Source organism: Ananas comosus, linkage group 4 (genome assembly GCF_001540865.1).
Source record: "Ananas comosus cultivar F153 linkage group 4, ASM154086v1, whole genome shotgun sequence".
NCBI lineage: Eukaryota > Viridiplantae > Streptophyta > Magnoliopsida > Poales > Bromeliaceae > Ananas > Ananas comosus.
The window spans coordinates 10,223,411-10,246,154 of record NC_033624.1 but is presented as its reverse complement, the minus strand read 5'-3'; the positions used below and the strand labels follow the sequence as shown (position 1 = coordinate 10,246,154).

The following is a 22,744-nucleotide window of genomic DNA, read 5'->3' as shown; positions in this document are numbered from 1 at the left end:
GAGGTTGAGGAGCTCGCGAACGTGTCACACATCTCCTTCCTCTCACAGTAAAGGATGAGAGGTGACCTCGGGGAGGGGTCACGCATGCTAGAGCCGAGGAAGGGGAAGGTTGGCGCCGTGCTTCTAGAGGTAGTGGTAGGTGTTGTTGGATCGTTGGCGCTAACTATTAATCGCAAAACTCGAACTATTAGAAAAATGCAACTAATTCACTTAAAGTATATAAATATAATACTCATGGGTCTCAATTGTAACTCAGCTCAACCAGCTTTACGCCACTTCAACTATAACTCGATCCAACCCAACCTTCCGTCATTTCGATTTGCAGTACGTGAGAATCGAACCCCAGACTTTTGCCTTTCATACCACTTATTGAATTGTTGGTGTTAACCATTAATCACAAAAACTTAAGCTATTAAAATGATGTGACTAATTTACTTAAAGCGTACAAATACGGCATTCACAGATCTCGATTGTGACTCGATCCAATTAGCCTCATGCCACTTTGACCACGACTCAGCCCAATCCAACTTCCCGCCGTTTGATTCAGACGTTTGACTCGATCTAAAATGACCTTCCGCCGTAGTATAGGATACTAACTCCTTTGAGCCAACAGGTGTTGGAGGGGTGGTGCAGGTGAAGAAGGGAAGAAGGGTGCATCACGTCGTCATTCTGGAGCTATACTGCTGCTTGTAGGTTCCTATTAATTCATGCCGCCTCAAACTGCTCTCACCTTCGGTGATCTGTACTGTATCCGAGTCTGTGCTAATAGAGAAATCTTTCTATTACATAGAGCTGAAAAAGAGAAGAGCGGCTGCATGGGAATGGTCGAGGAGGAGAGAGAAGATGTAGGAGTAGAGAGAGCGGACGGAGCGGCGAAGGCGAAGAGAGCAGAGAGGAAACAACCGAGATGAAAAAGAAAATGTAGAAGAATTAAAATTTATAGCGGATGCCGGACCGCCGATGGCAGAAGAAAAGACAAGTGGAAAAGCAAGCGCCGAAGAAATCGACGACGTGAGACACGCCACTGCGCTCCGCACATTGACTACGAAGCTATAAAAAAAGGTGTGCCCCCTCTCTCTCTCTCTCTCTCTCCCTCTCTCTCTCTTCCCCACCTTCATTCTCTATCTCATCCCGTAATAAAGGTTTCTCAAACTCCTATTTCCTCTATTTCCTCTATTGGAAAAAAAAAAAGAAAAAGGAAAAAAGAAAGGGCATGGAGGTGGGAGGGGAAGTGGGAGAAGAGACGGCGAGGCCTCTCATGGAGGCAAAGGGCGGCAGGCGGCCTCCGTCGCAGCCGTCGATTTTGGTGGTGGTGGCGAGCACCGCCGTCGCCGTCGCCGGCTCCTTCGTGTTCGGGATGTCGGTAGGTGCGACCTTATTCAGATCTCTCTTCGTAGACAATAATCTCATCTTAATTCTTGACTAGCCATGTCTGCAATTAACCATATCTAGATTTGTATTTTATTAATTTAAAAGTAAAGTAATTACTGTGGACAAAATGGTCAGAAACTAGTTAACTACAATTATAGCATCTAATTTTAGCCAGAAAATAAGTTTACTAAATAACTTTTTGTCTTTCTATATTGTTAGCTTGCAATTTCTATTAGTGCTCGACTTTAATTGTAAGTATGAAGTTCGGATGTCAAATTTACAATTTTTAAATTTAAGTGCCTATGTCTAAATAGGCAGAAGCTCTGTTTATCCAGTGTATTTAAACCTTTTCTTAAAGGCTTAAAGCCTTTGCACTATTTTTTTTATTTTTTTTATTTTTATTTTTTTATTTTTTTATTTTTTGCATATTTGTCCCCAATGTTTTTAAAAAAATTATGTATCATCCGCTAACTTATGTTTTAGTCCAAACCACCACGGTACAGTACTTGCTAGGCACTCGAAGACCTGGGTTCGAATGTGTATATCAGTTGTTCCATCAGATTTTTTTTTGACTTCATACGGCTCTATGTAAATATATTGAATAGCAAATATATTCCTACAAAATTCAACTTTTCATATTTATCCCTGCAAAAGTCCAGTGATATTTATATTTGTCTCTTTAGTTTGCTACGGTTAGAACACTATTTATTTTTTAACAGTGGATATGTGAAATGACATTTTTGTCATCATAAATATCTTTCTTCAAAAGCCCTAACTGTTAGAATTATGAAGAAATGTTCTCCAAAAAATCTCTAATTGTCATCTTCTTCTTTTCTGCCATCACTAAAATAATATAAGAGTGGTAAAAAAGTCAATTTATCTTATTCACTAACCAGGGCTAAGTATTTTACCTATGATTAACTATATTTTTCTTACAGGTCCTAACAGCAGGGGTATATTTAAAAAAACGTTATGACTTTTGTGGGGATAAATATGAAAAGTTCAGCTTTGTGGGGATATATTTGTTATTCGATACGTTTACAGGGAGCTGTATGCAATTAATCCTATTTTTTTGTTTCAAAGATACTACGGAACTATCATATTCCCATCAATCTTTACACTGTACTTTCAAATGCACTTTTATTTGCTGTCTTATATTATTTTATTTTCTTAAAGATATCACCGCGCTATCATTTTTCAACAAGTTTTATAATATTGTCAACAAATTTATTATTTTAGGTAGAAGCTAATAACTCGATTAAGAGACACTGGTTAAATAGTGGGAAAAAAACAAAAGGAGGCTTCAAGATAGATGCAACCTTCTATCAAGCTATTTCAACTATTTTTTTCTACTATTTCCATGTGTTTTTATATCTTTTTTCTTGTCAAAATGGGTTGAATTTATACTCTTCTATTTTCAGCAGTGCTTTTCCACGAACCTGTTAGCTTCCGTCTAAACTTACAGGTCTATTGCTTATAGTGTAGAGTTTGACAGAAGAAGATAGTTCGATGGTGCCTTATAGAACGAAATATAGTACACTGTAGGAAGTATAAAAGAAAAAAACCTGATAGGACAATGTAATATAGTGTAATTAAGCTTCTTTTGTTTAAAATCAGGTTATTTTACCTTGAAAGTTATAGGGGCGATTTCAGAATGGCCTATAGGTGAAAGGGTTGTAAGGAAGAAGATTGTATAAAAAATTTAGGGTGCTTGTGAGGTTAGTGAATTAAAATATTATATGTTGGAAAACCAAGATTAAGCTATCCTCCTTAGAAATCACAAAAATGTTTAATTAATTACGCCTATTTTTATTTAAGAAACTTGCGAATAAGCTAGCCAAATAAGATAATTAGTAGACAGAAATAAAGAAATACAATTCTTCAATTTCATTATCTTGTATATCGATTTACAAGAATAAGTACAAGAGAAAATTGTTAAATTTGGTTTAGATTTGTAGTTATCTAAATTGAAGTTAAATCCTAATCTAATTGGGATAAGATATAATTTAGATTAGTTTGGCTTATATGGATTATAAGTATATGAGTCAGAATTAGACTTGTGTTTAGGAGCTATGTAGTATATATACATGCTACGGCCAAACTAATGATACCGCGACCCTAATTAAGCCATGCTAATTACATAACCTGTTGGTGGACGTCCGTACAGAAGAAGCAACATCATCAAGCAGTGCACTGTTGGAGAGAGCCGAGCCCATGTTATGTTGGTTCGTGTCCGTATGGTTAATGAAGCTGGATCAGATATTAGAAGCCATGCACTAATTAAGCCTATGTTGTTATTGGGTGGTCTGTACGGTTGAGGGATTCTTGCTGTTGCTCTAAACCACTTTGGAGGCCGTACGGTGAGAGCGAGCCACGTAGAGTCCGGTGCTTTCGATCTAATTAAAGGTTTGGTCTTTTGAGAGATTTCTTTGTACTCTACCTTTCGACATTAATAAAGTTTTTGCTCCGTCTTCGTCCGTGGACGCAGGCCGTTGGCCGAACCACGTTAATTTTTTATGTGCTCTTTCTTTATCTTTTCTTTTCATGCATTGAGTATTTTTCTGGATCTATTTTTCGCCGTTCCGATTTTAACAAAAATAAAAAGAGAAAAATGTCTCTCCCTCTCTTTTGAAGGCAACCGTGAGCATAGTATACTTTGCTTCGAGTCCGAAAAAGCGTCTTGTTCTTGACATGTGTATTTCATTGAGCATTTGGCACACACAAGCTGTCTTTCTTTAGCATTTCATTGAATACTTTGCATGTGCATGTAAGCTATACATCATGTACTTCTGTCGAACACTTGACATGCGCATATGAGCCATGTTTATGCACAAGTTGAGTTTGACATTCCGTTGAATATTTAGTGCGCACATATGAGCTATGCATCAGGCACAAGTTATCTTAGGCATTCTGCCGAACAACTGGCATGTGAATATGAACCATACTTGCGCACAAGCTGAGTCCGACAAAAGGACAATCAGAAAGAGTGCAATCAATAATTCAATCGAAGTTTTCCGCCTCTTAGAAATATAGGACAAATAAGGTGGAGATATATCTTCTTTGCCTTCTTTCCCAATATAGGACAATCAAGGTAGGAAAATCCTTTTCGTGCCTCCTTTCTTAGTATAGAACAATTCAGGACGAAAATTTCCTTCCTTGTCTCCGTTTTGATTGAAGGTGTTAGGGCGATGCATTGGTGACAATTTAATGATGGTTATGGTGGCTCGGTGGCGAGGGAGCTTTTCCTTCTCAATCGAAGCCGGTGTGGGTGGTCATCACTCTTCGATCGAAGATGGTGCGGCGGCGGCTGACTACCACCACTTCTCTTTCTCAGTCACCAGTGACATTGCGGCAACAGGCAGCCACTCCCGTCAATAAAAGACTTTGTGGTGGTGGCTGATGCTCACCATTTCTCCATCTTAAATAACGGCATGGCAGCGGTGAGTTGTTGCCACTTCCTTCGATACCGGTGTGCAATGACTGTTTTTCGATTATTGACAACGGTGACGTGGTGAACAATTGCTGCTTTTTCTCAATCCAAGACGGGCGATCAGTGACATGGAGGCAATGGCCGGCCACTACCTTTCTTCAATCGATGGCTGCTCAGCGGTGGGCGACAACTACTTTATTGTTGATGGCGGTGTGGCGCCGATAAAGATTGGCAAAGAAGCACATGTATAGGTGGAGCGTCATTGTGCAAGGAAGTGATGATGGAGGGCTCATATATAGTCAAGGCATAGCTATGTCAATGACGTGATCGTGCATGGTGATGTCGTTGCATCGGTGATAGAAGTGTATAGCTACAACATTGTTGCCGATGTGGTCATGCATGACTACAGCAAAGTCCACATTACAAGCAGTCGAAGAGAGGCGTAAAATTTTATTTTTTCTTTACTTTCATATCTGTCGGGGAGAGAGAGAGAGAGAGAGAGAGAGAGAGAGGGAAATTCACCCTTTTTTTCCTTGTGAGTAATCTTTTATTCTGAGTAGTCTCTACCAAGCTTTCTTCTTTTGCTCTTTCTTATTTACAGAGAGAGAGGAAGAGATGGTGGTGAATGGAGTCACAGTGAAGAGAAAAAGTTGGGCCGTAGGTAAGTAGTTTGGTTGGTTGATAACTATAGCACTGCGGGTAAGTGGTCTAGTTGGAGTAAAATAGGCTGAGTGGGGGAGATGGTAGAGAGATCGGTTTAGTAGAGAAGTGGGGGGAAAAGTGGGGTGGTCTCTTACTTGGTGTCTTTATACATATTTTTACTCTTTGAAATATATTTTGTCGGGCATTTGAAAATATACTCTTTAACTTTGTTTTTTGTTTACTACTTTCATTTATTTTTATTTGACCTATTTTTGTCACTTTGAATTGGAAAATTTCTAGATTTGACCACTTATTAGCTATCCATCATTGTTTTTTTTTTGAGAAACTAGATTGTATCTATTTTGTATTACAGGAAGAAAGTATAACAATAAAAGCTAAAATTTACCGAAGAAAACACCCAAAAGAAGGTGAAACTAGCTAAAGAGTGCAGAATTTCTAAATTATGTTACACATACAACCTCATTTTGTACATCCTTAAGACGAGTATCCCAAAAAAAACCTATCGATAAAAGGACTCCACAACAAGACCCAAAATCAGAAAGCTTTTTAACAATTCAAAACTCAAGATGCTACTTGACCTGTCATTGCCTAACAAAACATCTTTGGCTGGGAGACATAGGAAACCAATAAAACATGACAAAGTAGATCGTCCATAAGAGTTAACCAAGTTTAAGAAAAGGGCCGGTGTGTTGATGATTTCATATTCCCTCGCAATCTTTTGAAGGTGGTCCTTTGTCAAGTAGTTCAACGAGGTAGTTGAATCCAAAGTGCAACTCTGGGAGAGGATAGCCTAACAATAGCTTGCTAGGCGAAACAAGGGGGAAAAGGAGGTTGACGTTGATGGCGTAGAAGAGGTTGCAAGAGCCTTCACTTTCTTCTGCTTAACATCTCGAGCCTTATTCAGCATTCTCTAGAATGAGCTATAGCAACAAGAGAGTAGGTCGACATCCTTGATGGCCAGTGGCAGGTCTAGCTTAGGAGGAGTGGGGTCAATTGATCTCTCTTATTTTTCCCACAAAAAGTCCCCACATCTCTAAATGTGGGATACATTTTATAATTAACTTTATTTTGTTGACTAATTGACCTCATTTTATTTTAATAAATAAGTAAAGACTATCTTTTGCTCCCATGTGGCACCTTTTCCAATTTTATAAATTTGAATCCTAATTTTAAAAAGCACCCATAAAATATAAAAAAATTTATTTTACACTTCTTTCAAAATAATAGTGGTTTGGGTGAAAAAATAATTCTATCTACTGATGCCATCATACATCATTTCCAAAATATAAAAGTACATCGAAAACAATTATAATTCACAACTAGTGTAGTGGCCCGCGTGTTGCAACGGGTAGATATGATGAAATGAGAATTCGAAATAATGTCCTACAATATTATAAAAAAAGAAGGGATTAGAAACATATCTTTTTCAAATTTATTTAGTAGATATAGTGTAGTGACACGAACTTTATAGTGAGTAGATGCTATTGTAAAACTAAAGATACGTAATCTACTAAGCAAACAGGAAATAAAATGTAAGAAAAATTTAATATTTTTTTACTTGATGTATAAATTCAGTCCATATTTAAACCGTGAGCAACATTCATGGGTAGAAGAAACGGCGAAACGACAACGCATCAAGCAATGGGCAGCATTCATAACGATAACGGTCCATCTTCAGTCAACAGAAAAGAAAATAGAGAAAAAAGAAAAAAAAAAACCAGCCAATTTACGAAAAGGTAATTAAAAAGATCGGTGGGGAATATTATTTTCATATATTGTTGATGAAATGATATAGCTTATTTATTGTGAATAAAGTATATTATATATTATAATCAATATAAGAGTTTTCAAAGTATTTCTCTTTTTCTAAAAACTCAATTTACTATAATGCATTTCTCAAACTATTTCTCAGTTCCTTTTTTCTTTAAAAAAAACTCAAACCACTATAATAACGCATTTTATGCTTAATGATTAAATAAAAAGAGAGAGAGAAAAATAAACATACATGCACCTGGGTAGAGGATGGCAGGTGTTGCAGGTATGGAGAGCTCAAGACCCTGATCAAAGAGAGAATGAAAGCGTGTGAGAAAAAAATCTATGAAAACTAAAGAGAGAACAATAACATGAAAAGAAGAGAGAAATAAAGAGAGAGATATAGTAAAAAAAATAAAGAGATAGAGATGACGGTCCATCTTCTTGGTGCGGCCCACAATCCCAAATTAAAGAGATGACGGTCCATCTTCTTGGTAGAGCCCACACATCCAAATGTAAAGAGATGACTGTTCATCTTTCCAAAAGAAAATAGAGAAAAAAAAAGAAAAAAAGGAATCTAGTCAATTTCAAAAAAATGTATAAAAATCAGTGGGACCCACACCCCGAAATTAAAGGGGTTGGGCCACATCATCATAAGGCTATGGGAATTAATAATTTTTTATAGATTAAAAAGATGACAATCCATCTTCTCAGCGGGGCCGACATGCCCAAATGTAAAGAGATGACTCTCCATCTTCCCAAAAGAAAATGGAGGAAAAAAAAATCTACTCAATTTTAAAAAAATAATTATAAATATCAATGGGATCCACGCCCCGAAATTAAGGGTGTAGGGTCACATCATCATAAGGCGATAGGAATTAATAGTTTTTTATAGATTAAAGAGATGACAGTCCATTTTCTCGGTGGGGCTCACACGCCCAAATGTAAAAAGATGACTATCCATCTTCCCAAAAGAAAATGGAGAAAAAAAAGAAAAAAGAGGAATCTAGTCAAAATTTTAAAAAATAATTATAAAAATTAGTGGGACCTATACCTAAGATTAAGGGTGTTGTGCCACATCAGCATAAGGCCATGAGAATTAGTAGTTTTTTGTAGATTGTAGATGACACATGTTCTATTCTTACCCAATATTTCTTAACAATTGTATTTAATAATTTTTTATATTTTATATATTTATTTTTTATTTTATATTTGATCTCTCTAAAGAATATTTTTAGATCCCCCACTGTTGATGGTACGGCGAAGCTATAAGTAGTGGTAGTTAAGGAGGTAGAAAACACTAGGTAAAGTATGGATTGATAATTCTATGATCGGTCATCAGCGGAAAAGCGAAGGAGAAAACCATGGGATCAAAACTGAAGGAGGAAGAATAGAAAAGGGTCGAAAGTGGAGAGGTGTAACAAAAAAGAGAGACATAGGCTTCTAGAATCCCATCTCATGCAATGCAGAATCCACAAAATTTGGAAGTGTGTCCAGAGCACGAGCATCAAAGGCAACAATAGTACACGACAATTGGAAGTGTGGTGGCCAATCCAAAAATTATTGTAGGAATGATTTTTGGTTGAGATGACGAAAGAAGGTGCACGATGAGTTGTTAGAGAGGAGTTAGGAAGCTGGGCTTCTCGTCGAGGAGAGGAGCTCCGAGGAGTCCCTCCTCCAAAACAAAAGATTTTCAAATTGAGTGATGCCTTCTAAAGGAACGCTATTGTTGCCAATGAAAATGGTCTCATCATCCTCCGCCATCACCGCCACTACAAAGATAGGCCAAGGAGGAAGGATGGGGACCATAAGACTAAGAAGAAGAGGCAGGCTTCTTCCTCTTATTTTTCTTCCTCAACTTCTAAAGTTCTTTCAAAATTGCTTCTACTTTCTTTTCTTCATCTCTCCACTGACCGTCATTAATTAGTGATGAAAACTAAATTTTTCTTGAGCTAAAGGCAATTGGAATTGTAAAATGTTAGGATTTGGTTAGAATAAAGATTTAAACTTGTATTAGATAAATCAAGTCGGATTTTAACTGAAAGTAGAGTACAAATCTAATTGTAGTATTCCGGAGTTTTGGATAGGATTGGCTACAGTATTAGTGACTGGTCGACACATCTGGAGAGTGTCGGACTGAGTCGGAGTCAATTCTGTATAAAATGGATGCAGAAATGGACTCGGCGCACTCAAATAAGCAAAACTGGAGTTTTGCTAGTTTCGGGCGCCCAGAACTGGATTTGGGTCGCCTAGAACTCAAGTGCTGAACTGAACAGAACTGGAAGTCAATTCGGATCTTGGTTTCGGGCGCCCAGAAGTGGGTCCGAAAATTTATTTCGTGAATATCGATTGTGCTGACACGTGTATGGTGGTAGGCGAGTTCCGCCGGGCCAGGTTAAGGGTGCAGCACACCGCAGGCGGAGGAACCGAAGGGGAGTATTTGTGCAGCCTGGAGGTTTCGGACCCCCAGAACATAGTTCCGGGCGCCCGAAAGTGCCCGTTTCTGCAGGAACAGCAGGTTTAGATTTTCTGTTCCTGGGGTTTATCTAACCTATTCTCCACACTATAAATAGGTGGTGTACGACCCCTGAGAGCTCTTTTCACCCTTCTTCACAGAGAAACCCAATTTTTGCATTTTAGTTTTCAAATTCTCCAAATTTGCACAAGTTCACATTGAGGGCTGCAGTTTCAGCTGATTACAGCAGCGACCTTCGGTGTTTTGGCTCGTGTGCGACGTAGGGAGCTCCGATTGCCACGAAATTTGGTTTTTTGGTTAGAAGACTTCCTGAAGATTTCGTGGAGCCCATTTAGACAGCATTTGATTGAGGTTAACTTGGTTAATTTAGTGTTTTTCTGAGCTGTTGGTGGTTTTGAGCTGAATTTGGGATTTCTTGTGTTTTCTTGGATCAAACTTAGGAGAAAGCTGGATTTCGGACCGAGGAGGTTACACCATCATACTTCAGTGGTTTTGAGACCTTTCCTCACCTGAATTGGAGTTTGGAAGGTAAAGTTGACACTGGACTTGGATGACATTAGCTTAAGTGCTGAATTTTTGGAGTTTTGATCCAAGTTTTGGTGATTTTGATGTTTAGATCTTTGGAGTAGTTTGGTTGCTGGTTTGGGTGCTTTCAGCTGGTCTTGGCAGGGTTTCCAGCAACTTCGCGACCTCGTGCTGCCGTGGATTAGCGCTAGAGGTGGGTTAAATGTGATGGTTACCGAATTCGGCAGATTTTCTTCGAAGTTAATATTGTCAACATGTATTGTTAGTTGTTAGATTGTGTTAATCAGCTCAAATTTATAATTTGCATGCTTATTGAAATCTGAATTGGGAGCTTAAAATGTTAGTTAAATATACATGTTGGACTTAGATTTGACTTAGGAGAAAACTAGCGTTTCTACACTGTCATATGTTAAACTACCAGATTTAGCTCTAAGAGTCGTAGTTTGTTTGTATCGCTGCAGTTGTGGGCGGTGGATACCCAGATTAGTGTAGAATGCATTTACGCTTATGCTGGAATGCCGAGCTCAAGTAATCTTCAACTGTAGGTTCTACACTGTCGTTTCTAAAAACTATCAGATAGCTCCTTAAGCTGTTGCGCTTCGTATCCACGCTGTTAGTGCGCATTTAATACTCAGCTTCTGAAGCTTTTGCGTTTCGTATCCACGCTGTTAGTGTGCATTTGATACTCGGATAGCTTTTAAAGTTGTTGCGGTTCGTATCCACGCTGTTAGTGCGCATTTGATACGCGGATAGCTTAGGAGCTGTAGCTTGTTTGTATCGCCGCAGTTTGTTGACGGTGGATACCCAGGATAGTGTAGAATGTATTTACGCTCGTGCTGGGATGCCGAGCTTATTTTTACAGCAGTGTTTAGACTGTTCCGGACTGTCGGGTGTCGTTGAGTTTGACAGTGGACCCAGATTACTGTTTTTGCATCAGATTGTGCCGAGGGCACGTGAGTTTGGTCGTTAGACCCTGTTTACTTTACTATAACTTGTGAGAGCCTGATTGAGCTCGACAGAGATACGCTTGCATACTCGGTTGGGTAGCGCCCACGAGTGCCACTCCGGAGTCGGGTTTTGTGCGTTTGCGTTGGTGTCGTTGTGTCCTGGTTGGACTTGCTCTCACGGATGGCCTAGCGTGGAGGTAGCTGTGTAGCTTCGATAGGCGGGACGAGTGTATTCACAGTCCCTAGTGAGATTGGGTCAAAGACTGCTTTATTCTACAGATAGTTAGTGCTGGATCATAATAGTATAGTGGCATGTAACTGTAGATTGTTTCCAGTTCATTTACTATCATTGAGCATACATCTGTAGACTTAGTGGGTGAGCCGTTGTGGTCGCTAGCGGTACCCACTGAGGACTACTTCATTTTGCAGTAGTTCTCACGGCCAGTTGTGGATAATTTGCAGAGCCTTCGGTTGCGGCTGCTGCTACTGCTGATTCTGATCGTGGAAAGGGTGTTGCGAGTTAGAGCCCTTCCCGACGAGTTGCAGGGCTAGAGGAGCACCAGCTACAGGTAGTAGTAGTTTTTGGTTCTTATACATACTGATGGTTATATCTCGCTGGAGCGAGTGTTTCTGTATACCAGGATATTATGTATGTATAGTGAACTTTTGTTATTCTATATGCTTTTGTTTTAGCACCTCTATACCTATGTTAGTTAATTCGCGAATTATTTGCGAATTTTTGAAAAAACGAATTAAACGGCCGAATTCGTATTTTTCTAAAAAATTCGGAAAAAAAAACACGTACTTTTGGTAAAAAATACTTGTTCGCGTATTATACGCGAACTCCGAATTATTCGGCCCAAAAAAACGCCTCGCGCCCGCGCCGCCCTCGCCCGTGCGAGCTCCCACGCGCGCTCCCGCTCGCATACTCACGCGCTCGCATCTCGCACCCTCGCACGCTCGCCGGCTTCGCGGGCCGGCTGGCCCAAAATAGAAAAATACAAGCATATTTGGATAATGAGCCAAATATTCATCAGATCTCGAATTTTTTGGATAATGAGCCAAAAATACAAGCATATTTGGATAATGAGCCAAAAATACAAGAATATATTGATCTTTCTGAATTTTTTACTTAATTAGCTTACTTTTGTAGCTATTTATTCCTATATTTTTAAGAAATATGAATATTTATGCTAATAGTATAAATTTTGAGAAAAAAAAAACTTAATTTAATAGCCGAATTTTTTATTCCGAATTTTTAATTGGTGAACATATAATATCCGTATAAATCACGTATCCGAATAATTGATGAATCCGTTTTTTAGCCGTATTTTTCAACGAATTTAAAATTTAGAAGACGAATTTTATCCGAATTATACCCGTACCGAATTTTTGCCGAATCCGAATTAACTATGCTCTATACTACTGGTTGTAGTGTTGTATGATTACAAATACAGGTACAGCTTCGCTTCGTATACAGGGAAAATTCCTATATATACGGCGGGTCTGTTAGCGTGCCCGGGGAAACGAGTAATTCGGGGCATGACACTAATTGTACTAGGATTGGGTATGTTTTGAGTGTGCATTATATAAGCACAATTATGGCCATGTTGTGGGTGCTCTTGATGGGCCATACGTCTTAGTCGAAAGCCATGTCGTGTACAGCCCAAAGTGTTCAGGGTTTTAGGTGCATTTGGTGCATGGGTGTAAGCGGACGTGTGCGACTTTTGTGGCTGTGGATCATCGGTATATCTTGTTCATTGATTTAGAAAAAGAGAGAGTAGTCTTTAGAATTCATAGAATCAAGATTGAGAGGAGGGAGATTTAGAAAAAGGGCTTGGGTTGAAACTATTCTATGTAAAAGAGGAGTCAGATGTAATTTTTTTCTTAGTTAGTGAAATTTATTTCATCTATACTTTCTATTTGATTTTTCTCTTTTTTGTGTTTGTATCAATTTTTGCTAAGAAGATAGGTTTATGGTAAAAATTCAATTGGACGCTTTTTTCGCGTAATGCAAACAATCAGTACCATAACAAGTGCCAGATTTACAGCAATCGGTATCAGAGTGGGTTGTGAATTCTCAACAACTAGTATTAGAGCAAGTACCAGAATGCTCAATATAAAATTCAATAGAATCAATAATTAATTTAATTAAGCCTTCAATTTAATTGATTGAAATAACTCGAGTACTACCTATAAATATTAAGAGGTGTCACATTGACAAAGAAGGTTTAGAACCTCTTAATATAATTTTTTCGCATCTATCATATTAATTTGAAGGGAAAAATACATGAGAAAAGGGACAAAAAAGGAGAGAAATTGGAGCTAACAGAAAGGCAAGTACGATATTAAAATAAATTTCTAATGGAATCAATATGATAACGAAAGTGGTTAACTATAAAGATTATTAAGTTTTAAGGAGGTTAAAGCGTTTTTTTTAAGGCACTATTTGGTTGGTGATTTTTCCAAAACAAGGGGGATATCCACCAATTTGTTCCTAAAAAAAATGATGGGTATGTGATATCCCGATCAAACAGAGTTATCCCAGAACAGGTTGTTCTCCTTAAATGCTAGAACAGCTCAAAAGCTCGAGTTGTTCTACATCAATGAGGAAAAAAAAAATTTCTTTTTCATCCCCAGTTTTTTACCTCTCTCTTCTTCCACCTTTCTTCTCTCCATCTCTCACAGCACTTCTCTTTTCTCTTCAACTCTGCTGTCACTGTCGTCACTGCCGCCTCTGCTCCTCTTCACTTTTCTCGTCCCATTTTCTTATCCTTTCCCTCTTCCCACGCCAAACCCACTAATGTTGCCTAATCTTTCTTCCCGCCACCATTCTTGCATTTCGCTGTCGCCCTTACCGCTCCACCCATATGACCTCACTGCCCGCTTTAGGCCAGCAACAAGTGGGACCAAATTCGATCACTGTTTTTTGGATTAATTTGACTGGTGCCGAGCAAGTAGTAAAATCACACTTCTCTTTCCTGCCATTTATCTAAGTAGAAATTGGTTGGAAAATTAATACTTTAGAAAAAAAGTATTTTTTTTTTAAATATTAGCATACTGTAAATTTTTAATTAATTGATGTTTAATTTGATAAAAGATGTAGGTCTTAATATGTTTTATAATTAATGAATATTTTGTCAATATTGTATGCCACTTAAATGCTTAACAAAAATTTGGTCGCTTTTATAATTAAAACGAAAATGTTGGTAGTTGAAAAATATAGACATTATTCCAGTATTTTTGTCCAAACATTGTCGGAAATATCTTTTAGGAATTAGACAGAATACATTCAAATACAAAATTACTCTTGTTCTAGCTTGTTCTAGAATATCTCTTGTTCTCTGGAACCAAGGATTTAAGTGCCGTGGCACGGGGTGGTGCCGGAAACTTGCCGGCACGGTGCGTGCCGAGCCGTGCCAATGCATGCCGGTCAAAAAAATTCTTATGTGCTGACATATAATAGCATGAAATATTTAGTTTCTTTAGCAATAAAATATTCTAACTATTTATTATGTCTTTTTATCACATCTTTTGAACTTTATTGAGGAAATTACTTATTAATTTAAAAAATAGAGGGTTTTGAGCTGTGCCATCGGCACGGGGTCTGTATCGTGCTGATATCTTGTTGGTACGGTATGACACGATGGATACGGCCAGTGCCGACGGGGACTTAAAACCTTGTATGGAACAACAAAAGTTAAGTCTCAGAATTTAGTTCTCAAACCAAACGCAACCTAAGGGAATAAAGTGAAAGATGCGATATATTAAGGAGGGTTGTCTGCATTTTAGTCAGTAATGAAACCTTTTCTAGCAGCTTAAGTTTTAATAGATAAACAGCTTTGAACGGATTGCACTAGATTCATGTAGATATTCTCAAACTATATAACCTTACCAATTGCAGTGTTTTTTTTTTCTTTAATAACTTTTAGGTGGGATATTCTTCTCCATCACAATCTGGAATTATGTATGATCTTGACCTTTCATTAGCGGAGGTATGCTTTCAGTGCTTTCTTATCATTAAGAAGATACTATATGAACTGTAAAGTCTTCGATACTATTAGACAAATTGAAGTGTGATTTGTTGATATTAAATTTGGTTACTAAATTCTCAGATTTTCTTTTAAGAGCCTAGATTGGATGTATGTTTTATTCTCTGATTTTATTTAAGAGCGTAGATCAGATGTAAGTTTTGTTCAGATGTTTTGTTAAAAATGTTGTTCGGAAAATGACTGGTAGACCTTTGAAAGTCACAATAGAATCTTGTTATCCGCTTAATCTTGTTATCTGCTTTAAGGCACAGGGATCTATTCTTTTTAATTTACAATAAACAACTTCACGGACAGATAGTGCAAGTATTTTGCTTTCAATACTTCAAGCTCTAAACAAGGATTTGTCCTCAGCATATCTAAGGACATGAAATGTGAGGGCTCTTTTATATTTGCTAATTAGCTCTGAGAATTTACAAACTGTGGATAGGTCTGGGGAATACAGATTTTGAGTCTTCTCTACATGCCTAATTTACGTCAGAAGCACGTTTGTTATCCTTTTCTATGGAATGGAAATCAAGAATAATCAATTCTAATGTCAACCATTATGGTATTCTCAGTAAACAGACAATAATCGCATACAACCATTGCATTATATATATATATATATATATATATATATATATATATATATATATATATATTCTGATTAGTCCTGTGATGCAGGCAATGGCAATATCAGATCTTTTCTGCATTGCTGGATGGCTTTCTATAGTCTTCTCAAAGGTTTCATCACCTTGTTTAACTCACTCTTGCAGTTGATTGAATGGGTTCACTGTTTAATTTAATAAGGCCTCCTTATTTTTATATTTTCTTGGAATCCCATACTACATAAATGTCACGTATGCTGGTTCCGATACAAAACTCACATTTTATTCTCTATGGAATTTGTTGTCTATCTGCAGAACTTTTGGTGGCTTGATGTTGGAAGGTTCTCTGTTGGATGTGGTATTGGTGTTTTTTCTTATGTAGTAAGTAAAGCAATATTTGTAACGCCCCAATAGTCCCACATCGGATTGGGAAAATGATTCTGCTTAGAATATTTGAGGCCTACACGCTAGTAATAATAATTGGACTTAGCATTTTGGATCGGTGGTTTGTCCCAACAAGTTATTATTGCTAGCGGTTCGGGTCGTTACAATTGGTATCAAAGCCGAATACCAGCCGAAAATGTGAGAACTAAGTGCTATGCGGGACAAAGTGCTACATCAATGGATTTGGTGGGAGCCACCTCTTGAACTCGTAAGAGCCACCTTTAGAATCTTACATCGCTTGGTAATTCTGGTCTATATCTGTGATCTGGTTTGGACCCGACGAGAACGTTAAGGCCTAATGAGTTTGTAACACCCCGACAATGGATTGGAAAAATTATTCTCCTTAGAATATATGAGGCCTACACGCTAGTAATAATAACTGGGCTTAAGCATTTTGGGCCGGTAATGTGGGCTCACCGAGTTATTATTGCTAGCTGGTCGGGTCGTTACAATATTAAGCAGCATGATGGTTTATTCTTATTTAATAAGCTGTTTTTTGACAGAAAATCTACTCTGGCTAGAAAATGTCGCATATTGTGAAACCTGCTTCTGTGATTACCTGTATATGCCAGTTCTTCATGTAACAACGAGTAATGGAAGTAGTGTATCACTAGTTATATAAACGACATGAGGGTGAGATGAAGGCCTAAGATACATCTTTTGTTAGATTGTTTGATTACTAATATAAGGATACAAGTAATTCTTATAAAATATCTATACAGGTTCCTGTATATATATCTGAGATAACACCGAAGAATCTAAGAGGAGGATTTGCAACTGTGAACCAGGTATATAAAAAAGGCAATAATAATAAAATAAAAAATTGACTTCTCAAAGCTAGTTTTATGCAAATAATTTTTACCTGCTGTGCAGCTAATGATATGTTGTGGAGCATCACTTATGTATGTCGTAGGCACAGTTTTGACCTGGCGTGTCTTGGCAATAATAGGTAAGTGTCTCTCTTTAGCGTTAATTGGCATGACAAAGATGACTATTATTAGATGATGAAACTACACATTGTAGATAGCAAAGATTCAAGTGTCGTGGCAGGGGGTCATGCTGAAAACTTGCTGGCATGGTACGACACGATGCGTGCCGGGCCGTGCCGATGAGTTTCGGTCACAAAAAATACATGTGCGCCGATGCATAATGGCATGAAATATTTATTTCTTTAGCAATAAAATGCTTATTATGTATCATTATCAAATCTTTTGAACTTTATTGAGAAAATTACTTGCTAGTTTAAAGAAAATAGGGTTTTGAACTGTGCTATTGGCACAAGAGCCGTAACGTGCTGTTATCTTGTTGGCACAATACGATACAGTGGATACAGCCTCGTGCCGTTGGGTACTTAAATCCTTGATAGATAGTTTGATAGTGTAGTTGGAGTATCTCTTTAAGAGAAATGGCTCAAACACTGTAGACACAAGTTTTCAGAAAAGAACGTTGCAAGTTCAAGCGTTTCGAAGATGATTAGATTAGTTGTTCCTTTTATAATGTGTTGCAAATAGCCAATGAATTTCGGTTTTCCTTTCAAGCACTGATGGAAGCCTTTAATGCAAAAAAAGAAGAAATTCTTTTTGCTATTTACAATAATACGAAAGGTGTTTTCGAGACCTATATAATTATTATTTCCTGAGTAGGGGCAACTTTTTTCATGTTCATTTACATCATGTTCTTTAGCCACATTCAAATCTGACTTTAACTTCGACCTGAATTTGCAATAACTGGAAAAAGGAGGAAAAGAGTTACTAGCTAATCACATCAAAAGTACTAGTAAACAACGTATGCTTAGACAATGAGCAGCGGTGGATCCTCTCTTGTTATCTAAGGACTGAAGGACCTAATAATGTGTTCTATATCTAAGGAAGAAAAAAGAAGAAAAAGCATTTTAATATTTCTATAGCATGACGAATTACCAAATTTGATAATTTCTTTCTACAGGACTTGCTCCATGTTTACTGCAATTACTAGGCCTTATCTTGATTCCTGAGTCTCCTAGATGGCTGGTTAGTATCTCTGCTCTTCTCCGGAGCATTATAAGGGAGTACATATATTTACGAAAAAATTGTCCGTGAACACCAAACTGTGTGTTTCCATAAATGTGCAAATCCATATACATTGAAGTGCATCCCTACCTTGAACATAATAAAATCTCAAATGTTCTGTGTATGACAGAAACACTTAGCGGTGGTTACTAACAGTTTAAATCTTTGAATTGATACTCAAAGCCTAAGACATTGTCTGACATGCAGGCTAAGGTTGGCCAGCATGAGGAGTTCGAAGCAGCGCTGAGAAGGCTAAGGGGAAAGGACGCTGATATCTGTGAGGAAGCGGAAGAAATCAAAGTATTTTATTCAAGGGATTCAACTTTTTAAAATTTCAAATATCTTTTGTGTGATATAATTGGATATAAGCTATCTATGCAGGAATTCGCTGAAAACCTTCGGCGACTTCCACAGGGCTCTCTGTTTGAACTGTTTCAGAAGAAATACCTTCACTCAGTAACTGTAAGTATCTTACTGCTGTCATAGACCCATTAGCCAAGAGCTTCAGTAAGTTTTTTTTTTTTTTCCCCTTCCAATTCTCTAGCTGGTAATCAGGTTGGAGTTGGACTAATGGTACTTCAGCAATTTGGAGGCGTTAATGCAATTGGCTTTTATGCCAGTGAGATATTCGTTTCAGCAGGTAAAGTGATAAAAGTTTCTTGCGTGCTTATCTAGTTCGTTGATGGTGACGTTCATATTGATGGTCGATATCAGGGTTCTCATCAGGCAACTCTGGAATGTTAGCGATGGTCGCAGTTCAGGTGATCATGATTTGTGCATATTATATCTCGTAGGATTTATCTATGGTTTTAATAAAGAATATAAGTGTTTTGCAGATACCGATGACTACATTAGGAGTATTTCTAATGGACAAAGCAGGAAGGAGACCCCTTTTGATGGTAAGAAGTGTCAGCGGTTTGATCAAAGGATTAAAAATGAACCTACTTAGTTATTCTAATAAGTTAGTTGATTTCCAGGTTTCTGCAGCAGGGACATGCTTGGGTTGTTTCCTAGTTGGAATGTCCTTTCTATCTAAGGTTTGTTATCCGAAACTTGGATCTCATATTCAAAGACTTGCACCTAATCTCAATGCCAAGTACTAAATTTCACTCTGAAACAGGATCAAGAATGGGTAAAAGAGCTGAATATGTTGCTCGCGTTGGCAGGAATTTTGGTAACTACAAACCGTAGCATTATCTATTTCTGCTTCTCTTGTCTAAATCTCTAAAACTTTGCTTTATTTTGCTTTCTTTCATTATTTGTGTAATCAGGTGTACACTGGATCTTTCTCACTGGGCATGGGTGGAATACCATGGGTTATAATGTCCGAGGTATAGTTTATAACAAAAATACCCGGGTATAGTTTATAACAGTAATACCCAAAATCTCGAGTTGACTCACTAGTAAGACAACTGAAATGTTTTAGCAAGTCGGATAAAAACTCGTCAAAATTTAGACATCAAAAATTTTATATATATATATATATATATATATATATATATAGAGAGAGAGAGAGAGAGAGAGAGAGAGTATGGCTACTATACTNCAGCTTCTAAATTGACGATCGGCTCCGTTAGACTTGATCTACACTATTAAAAGTATTTGGAAACTAAATTTCATAATTTTTTGACACCATTTACCTATGAAACGAGTAGTCTAAAAATGAACGGCTGAAAATAAAAATTTCATAAAAAATGATGAAAAAAGACTTGAATTTAAGATCGGAGGTACTGATCTTACTCTAAATAGTGAAAAGAATTTTCTATAAAAATTTCGTGAGATTTGGATTGTTTTACATCGTTAAATTCACAAACGTATCACATCGACCATTAAAATTGTCAATTTTGAGATCTTTTGATCACTAGCCAAATGATGTCGAAAAATTATGAAATTTAGTTTCCAAATACTTTTAATAGTGTAAATCAAGTCTAACGGAGCCGATTGTCGATTTGGAAGCCGCATCATTGAAAACAACTTGGTAGCACGGAGGCCTCTATGCTAACGGTAGTATACCAGCCTAGCTCGCTCGCTCTCTCTCTCTCTCTCTCTCTCTCTCTCTCTATATATATATATATATATATATATATATATATATATATATATAATTGAGCTCCTATGCTTTTAAAAGCACTAAATCATTGGTACTTATAGGTTTTCGGCTCTTGGATTAATGGATGTGCGGTTAGGATGATGGTGGTCCCCTAGAGTTGAGTGAGTGATTGGTTGAATAGTATAATCTAACAAGTGAAAATAGTCCAAGGGGTAGATCTAATGGCGAAAAACTTACAAGCACCAAGTACTTTGTGCTTTTAAAAGCACCATAGCCGGACTCTCTTTTTCTCTCTCTCTTTCTCTCTCTCTATCTCTCTCTCTCTCTCACTCTTATATAGCTAGGCTCCTATGCTTTCGAATGTACGGAGGCCTCTGTGTATATAAGTTGTTTTCGATGATAGGACATCCGATTCGGCGATCGGTTCTGTTAGTCATTATCTTTGCTATTTGAACTATTTAGAAACCAAATTTCATAATTCTTTGACTCCATTTGCCTAGTGAACAAGTAGCCTCAAAATGAACAGTTGAAAATAAAAATCTCATAAAAAACGGTGATAAAACACTCAAACTTCAAATCAGAATTATTGATCTTAGTATTGGTGTTAAGTAGAATTTTTTTATTAAAGTTTCATATAATTTGGATTGTTCTACACCGTTGAACTTAAAAACATGCCACATCGACCGTTAAAATACTCATTTTTTAGATCTTTTGATCACTTAGTAAATGATATTGAAAAATTATGAAATTTAGTTTTTAGATAGTTCCAATATCATAGATTATGCCTAATGGAGCCGATCATTGAATCGGATGTCCTATTATCGAAAACAACTTAGAAACATGGAGGCCTCCATATTTTCGAAAGCATAGGAGACGTATTCTCTCTCTATATATATATAGAGTCCGACTATTGTGCTTTTAAAAGCATAAAGTACTTGGTGCTTGAATTTTTCGCCATTAGATTTACTTCTTTGATCATTTTCATCCGTTAGATCATACTATTCAACCAACTACCAACTCAACCCTAGGCGGCTACTATCATCTTAACCGCACATCTCTTAATTCAAGGGCTAAAAATTTGCAAGCACTAATAACTTGGTACTTTTAAAAGCATAATAGCTAATTCTCTCTCTTTATCTCTCTCTCTCTCTCTCTCTCTATATATATATATATAAATAAATATATGAGTAACCCTACTATACTCTTTTGAGTACGATCACCTTTGTACTCATAAGCCATTTTTAATGATAGAGCTTATGAGTCGACGATCTATACCGTTAAACATGATAGGGCTTACCTTACGATTGGAAGATCTCAATATTGATAATTTTTAATGGCCGGTATGGGATGCTTGATAATTTAACGGTGTAAAAGAATCAAAATTGTTTGAATTTTTGATAGAAAATTCTATTCATTATTTAGATAAGGATCAATAACTTTGATCTTAAATTGAAAAATCCGATCCTGTATTTTTGGGAGGTCATTCAATTTTGGCTGTTCATTTTTTGCCTCTTGATGGATTTTATTATAATTTCGAAGAATTACAAAATTTGTTTTCTTGAAGTTTTAAATGCTCTAGATTATGTTTAATGGTATGGATCATCGCTTCGGAAGCTTTATCTTCGAAAACGACTTATGATGACGAAGGCCTCGACTTATAATAGTATAGTTTTCTCTCTCTGTGTGTATATGTGTGTATATATATATATATAGAAAGAGAGAGAGAGAGAGAAAGAAAGAGAGAGTAGGGCTACTGTGCTATTAAAAGCACAGTAGCCCTTGTGCTCCTAACTTCCTAATTGATGGATGGTTAGGATAAGAGAAAGAAAAGAAATTGGAGAGAAATTCAAAGAGAAGAGAAATTGAAGAGAAATTCAAAGAGAAGAGAAATTGAGACACCTTATTTTTTTCCCAATTTCTCATCTCTTTCTCATTCTAACTACCTATCAAAATTGATGGATGGTTAGGAAGTTAGGAGCACAAGTGCTGCTGTGCTCTTCATAAAACAGTAGCACTGCTATATATATATATATGTATATATGTATATGTATATGTGGAGTACTGCCATAGTGCTTGTAAAAGCACAAAACATTTGGTGCTTGTAAATTTTTTACTGTTAGATCTATACTTTTGATTATTTTCAACCGTTAGATTATACTATTCAACCAACCACCCACTCAACCCTAAGGGACCCACAGCATCCTAACCGCATATCCCTTAATCTAATGGCTAAAAATTTACAAGCACCAACAACTTGGTACTTTTAAAAGTATAGAAGCTCAATTCTGTATATGTATATATATATCTGCATATATATATATATATATATATATATATATATATATATATATATATATATATATAGAGAGAGAGAGAGAGAGAGAGAGAGAGAGAGAGAG

At 37.1% G+C, this 22,744-nt stretch overlaps 1 protein-coding gene across 4 annotated transcripts in view; it reads left to right on the top strand.

Moving 5' to 3' along the window:
- LOC109709180 (sugar transporter ERD6-like 5) overlaps positions 584-22,744 on the top strand; it is a 24,497-nt gene continuing 2,336 nt past the window's right edge. Inside the window, exons 1-16 of one of the 4 annotated variants that reach the window (XM_020231269.1) lie at positions 584-1,062; positions 1,193-1,363; positions 15,097-15,159; positions 15,880-15,939; positions 16,119-16,184; positions 16,970-17,035; positions 17,121-17,196; positions 18,192-18,256; positions 18,503-18,595; positions 18,677-18,757; positions 18,851-18,935; positions 19,010-19,056; positions 19,132-19,194; positions 19,273-19,332; positions 19,416-19,469; positions 19,567-19,626. In XM_020231269.1, the coding sequence (XP_020086858.1) occupies positions 1,214-1,363; positions 15,097-15,159; positions 15,880-15,939; positions 16,119-16,184; positions 16,970-17,035; positions 17,121-17,196; positions 18,192-18,256; positions 18,503-18,595; positions 18,677-18,757; positions 18,851-18,935; positions 19,010-19,056; positions 19,132-19,194; positions 19,273-19,332; positions 19,416-19,469; positions 19,567-19,626 (1,089 nt within the window). In that variant the 5' untranslated portion in view covers positions 584-1,062; positions 1,193-1,213. The other 3 variants (XM_020231268.1, XM_020231270.1, XM_020231271.1) reach the window with 3 other exon arrangements.